Raw genomic sequence first — 5,362 nt, 5'->3', positions numbered from 1 at the left:
CTGGCTGTCAGAGCCCCGCTAATATGCATGACTCTGATTGGTAGAAAGATGCTGCTTTCTACCAATAGGATCTTTGGGTATGTGTGGACCACTAATTGTGGTGGCCCACTTCAATGTATCCATTGGTGTGTCTTACACCAATGTGAGGAAGTATCTAAAACCTTTAACAGATATTTATCTGTTAAACCATAAGTGACAAATGTCATGCACAAGTGACAGTTGTCACTTGTGACCGTTATCGTGCACAAGTGACTGTTGTCACTTGTGTGTGTAACCCCGTTACAGGACAGCAGCGCTGGCCATGCCCGTCAGCGCGTGTATCGAGACAGATACGCGGCGCATGATCGCTCGCTGGGAGTTCAGCGGAGCCTCGCCCGAGACGATCACGGAGGAGCAGTGGAAGGACTACTTTCGCCAGGCCCTGGTGCCTACCTTCGTGGACTACGCGTCGATCGACACGACCATGAAGTCCCTCAAGATGCAGACCAAGTGGCCGGAGCCTGAGAGTCGCATGATGCACTTGCAGGCCGACGTGGAGACCATCCTCAACCGCTTCAACGTCACGGACGTGGCGTTCAAGCACGAACAGCGCCGCCTGGTCGGCTACCTGACGAAGGCTCTCGAACCTGTGAGCTTCCGGGAAGTCGTGGCGACCAAGCTGACGCTGCAGGAGTTCAAGCCGTTGAAGAACGACGCCATCGGCTTCTGCAAGTACGTCGTGGAGCTCATGCGGGGCTTCATGACCTGGGAGCAGGCAGCCGAAGCTGCTGCCCGCTCCAGCACTAGCAGCTCTGGCGGGCGGGGCGGCGGTCGTACCAGCGCTGCCCACTCTGGCGGGCGAAGCGGCGGCGGTCGTGGCGGTGGCGATACAAGCGCCGGGCAGTCCGGTGGTAGTGGTCAAGCCGGTGGCGACGCCAATAACCGGACCGGTGGACGCAGCAACGGCGGACGTGGAGGTGGTCGGAGTGGACGTGGAGGCGCAGGTGGTCGTGGTGGCAGAGCTGGAGGCTCGCCTGTCGGACAAGGAGGGCCGGACGGCGCCGCACGACCTCGCGGCGCCTGCCTCAAGTGTGGCACGACGCAGCATCAAGTCCTGGGCTGCCCAGATACCCAACCCGGCGAGGCCGAACGCCTGCTGGCGGAACTGCGCGCGCGGCGTGCAGCTCCTACAACTACCTTGCGTCGAGTCGAGACCGTGGCCGAGCCTGGCCATGAAGCTGCGGCAGCGACAGAGCCATCAGGCGCAGTTGAAGCGCGAGTGGATGGACTGGAAGTCTACGCTCTCCTCCTCGATACGGGGGCCGACGAGTCGTTGGTCGCCCAGGGCGTCGTGGACGCCATCAAGGCCCGCGGAACACCGGTCTTCTTGGCGGACATTCCGCCTCGCACACTGTCGCCGATCGGAGGCAAGGACTTCGTCGTCCACCAGGCAGTAACGTTCCGCGAGGTGGAGTTGGCCACGTCGGCCGGACCCTTGATGCTAAGGAACTTGGCCTGCCTGGTGGAAGACGGCAACACGTCGCTGGACTTCACGCTGGGGCGGCCCATCATGACCGTGCTCGGCTACTCGGCCGACGAGCTGCTCGTGCGTGCCCGAGGCACCAAGTCGGAGTGGGAGCTTGGTGACAAACAGCAAGTGGTGGACGACACCGAGACAACGGCGCTCCAGCGCATGTGCCGGATGCAGACGCGCGCGAGAGACATCGCGTTGGACACAATGGCCCTCGAGGGACTCGTGGACAACACGGCGCCTACCGACCAGGACTGGGGTGGCAGCGACACGGTGCACGGCGGCATAGACTCGCCGGAGACCATCTTCAAGACGAAGAACCTCACGCCCGCTTATTGGCAGTTGCCTCTGTCCTCAAGTGGTGCTCAAGTGTTGGCCTTCAAGACGCTTGGCGGCTACTCGCGTTTGAGTCGCGTGCCAGCAGGAGCCCACGCGGCGGTCACCGAGAACGCTGATGCTGTAGAGCGACACGAGCCCCGCACGGCGTTGCCATCGCTGCGGTTGCATGACTCCTCAGCCGTGCACGACATGTTGGATTCGAAGCTCGCGGCGGCGCGAGCGAAGGGTCTGTCCGTGAAGGGGGTCAAGCGACTGCGGGAAATCCTGCTGCGACGCCAGGACAGCTTTCGTCTGGAGTTTGGGCGCGACCCGCCGGTGAAAGTGGCGCCGCTGCAAGTGCGCGTGAAGGTCAACGCGCAGCCCACGAAGGCGCAGCCAAGGCGCTACTCACCGGACGACAGGGCGTTTCTTGACCGCCACACAGCCAAGCTGCTGGAGTTCGGGCTGGTGTTTCTGAACCACCGCTCCCGTTGGGCGTCGGCGTTGCGGATTGTCCGCAAGAAGGAGCAGGACTCGGATCCGACGGCCGACCCACGAATGACGAGTGACACCAGAGGCGTCCATGAGCGCACGGAGGCTATGCCGTGGCCCATGCCCGTGCTGGAGGTCGTCCTCGGCGCCTTGGAAGGAGCCAAGGTGTTCTTTGCCCTGGACTTGTCCCGGGGGTATTGGCAGTTGCCGCTGCACGAGGACTCACAGGAGCTCTTCACATTCATCACCCACCGCGGCATGTACACGCCGATGCGCGTGCCGATGGGCGCCACCGACGCTGTGGCGTACTGCCAGGGAGTGGTCGAGGAGATCTTCGGCGACCTGTTGGACAACGGCATCCTAGCTTGGCTAGATGACATCCTAGGCTACGCCGAGTCCGAGGACGAGCTGCTGCAGCTGCTGGACCAGGTGCTGGCCAGGTGCGAAGCCTATGGGCTGAAGCTGCATGCTAAGAAGTGTGATTTCTTCGAGGTTGAAGTCAAGTGGTGCGGTAAGATGGTGTCCGCTGCTGGCGTACGCCACTGCCCCGACCGCGTGCAAGGACTCGTTGAGATACACCCGAGCCCGACAGCTGAGGTGTGCCTGTATACCGACGCCAGCCAGGACTCGTGGGGAACCGTGGCTACGCAGTTGGAGCCTGGTGAGGTCCAGCTGCCACTGGAGCAGCAGCACCATCGCCCCCTGGCATTCCTAAGTGGGCGCTTTGTGGGAGCGTCGAGCCGCTGGCCGACGATCGAGAAGGAGGCGTACACCATTGTGGAGGCAACGCACAGGCTGGAGTACCTGCTTCTCCGTCCTGGTGGTTTCCGTCTGTATACGGACCACCGCAACCTCGTCTACATCTTCGCACCGTACGGGCCTGACACTGTGATGGCTCGCTATCAGGCAGACAAGTTGCAGCGATGGGCGCTATCACTGCTTGCCTTCACCTACGTTATTGAACACGTGCCGGGCGAGGCCAACGTGTGGGGCGACCTCTTGAGTCGCTGGGGCGCCACGAAGATGCCTACGGCAGCGCCAACCGGTGCTAGGATGTCAAGACTGGCGGCCGTTGAGCGCGTCAGCCCACTCGAGGCTGTCGACTTCGTGTGGCCAAGTGAGGACGAGATCAGGGGGGCCCAGCTTGCGAGAAGGGCCAAGGACTCGATGGAGCCAAGCCAGCCGCCGCTGTGCTGGTCGGATGACCGGCAACTTTTCTTGCTGGCGGACGAGCGCGTGTGGATCACCGAGGATGCTGTGGAGCTGCAGTTACGACTATGTGTAGTCGCGCATGCTGGTGCCGCCGGCCATCGTGGAGCCAAGACCACCGCGAGGGCACTAGAGGACCTGTTCTCGTGGCGCTCGCTGCGCAAGGACGTGGCGGTGTTCGTCAGCGAGTGCATGCACTGCATGGCCACGGCGACAGGGAGGATCCCCGGCCGCTGGGCGAGACGTTGCGGGCGACCAAGCCCAACGAGCAGCTGCACTTCGACTTCTTGTCGATGGCGGAAGGCGCCGGGGGTCTCAAGTACGTCCTTGTCCTCAAGGACAATATGAGCGGCTATGTAGAGCTGATGGCCTGCGTCCAAGCTACAAGTGATGAGGTCTACCAGTCGCTGCTGGACTGGTTTAAGCGGTTCGGTGTCGTCCGACAGTGGGTCTCCGATCAAGGAGCCCACTTCCGCAACCAAGTCATCGCGGAGCTGCAGCGCGCCCTTGGGGCGCACCACCACTTTACCACGGCCTACACACCGTGGGCCAATGGCACTGTGGAAGTGATGAACCGAGAGGTCTTGAAGGCGGTCAAAGCACTGCTGAGTGAGCGTCGCTTACGCGTCGAGGACTGGCCACGGGTGCTACCAGTAGTCCAGGGGGCACTGAACCAAATGCCGGCCGATAGGCTGAACGGCAAGTCGCCGCTGACAGCTTTTACAGCGCTGCCAGGAGGAGCACAGCTGACCAGCATTCTGCACCCCCGAGAAGCGGTGACCACGACGGTCGACTGGGTCGATACCCAGGTGAGGGAGCACCTGGAGACAGTGCGTACAGTACTGGACGGCATGCATGCTGAGATGACTGCTGCGAGTGAGAAACGCAAGCGCGCTGCTCGAGAGCGTGTAGCTCGACGTCAAGGTGTCACGCTGCCTCGGTTCACCGAGGGCGACTTTGTCCTGGCCGCGACGGCCACGGGCAAAAGCGGGAACAAGCTGGCGCTGGTCTGGCGGGGACCCAAGAGGATCGTGCGGGCCCTCAACGACTACACGTTTGAGGTTCAAGACCTTATCGAGCCGTACGCCATCACCATTCGCCATGCCGCGCGGCTGCAGCTTTACCGTGAGGCTGCGCGCGGCCAGGTCGAAGAACTTACGGAGCAGGCCATTCATGGAGAAGGTGGCCACCTGGTGGAGGCCCTCAGAGCGTGTCGGCTCAGCCCCGACACGCAGCAATGGGAACTGCAAGTGAAGTGGTTTGGGCTGGATGAGGTCGAGACCTCCTGGGAGCCTGCTGAGGTCATCAAAGAGGACGTGCCGGTCCTCTTCGCCCGTTTCGTCGATGAGAAACCCGACGACCCCGACAGACTCCATATGACGGCAGCCCTGGGCGCGCTGGCTAGCCGCCTGCCGACGGCCGCTACCGCGTTGCCGGTGCCGAAGAAGCGCCGCCGGAAGAAGGCAACACCCGCAGTGTAGCCGCTCGTCTACAGTGCTCACGCACCAAGCTGGAGGGGGAAGTGATCCGGTGGGATCCGATCCCCCGGAAGCTCGCCTCCGAAGTTCAAGTTAGGACACAGACACACAGAGAACGTAGCATTAGTGAGAATCTAATTCAGTTTGGGATTGGCACAGTGTTGTGCAATCTGAGCAGACAGATCACTAACAATACCTGCAATTTGCTACAAATCTGCGTAGGACACAGGCCAAGAGGACACGATGGACAAGGGCCAAGAACGTGCCCTCTGGCCAAGGTAGTGTAGCTACTCAGTTTGACTCTCAGCTTTCCATTTCAATCAATCAATCACTCTACAATTTGCTCTCAAGGTGC

At 61.7% G+C, this 5,362-nt stretch overlaps 1 protein-coding gene across 1 annotated transcript; it reads left to right on the top strand.

Moving 5' to 3' along the window:
- Positions 1–340: 340 nt before the first annotated feature.
- IUM83_03749 (DNA/RNA polymerase) lies at positions 341–5,010 on the top strand (the record flags this gene model as incomplete). The annotated part of the gene is made up of 2 exons (XM_067927778.1): positions 341–3,709; positions 3,790–5,010. 2 exons carry the CDS (start codon positions 341–343, stop codon positions 5,008–5,010), a joined length of 4,590 nt encoding a protein of 1,529 aa, XP_067795562.1.
- Positions 5,011–5,362: the final 352 nt, after the last annotated feature.

Source organism: Phytophthora cinnamomi (assembly GCF_018691715.1).
Source record: "Phytophthora cinnamomi strain GKB4 chromosome Unknown Contig21, whole genome shotgun sequence".
In the NCBI taxonomy this organism is placed as follows: Eukaryota; Oomycota; class Peronosporomycetes; order Peronosporales; family Peronosporaceae; genus Phytophthora; species Phytophthora cinnamomi.
Note: the sequence above shows the minus strand (reverse complement) of the source record. Positions and strands in the feature narration are given on the sequence as shown.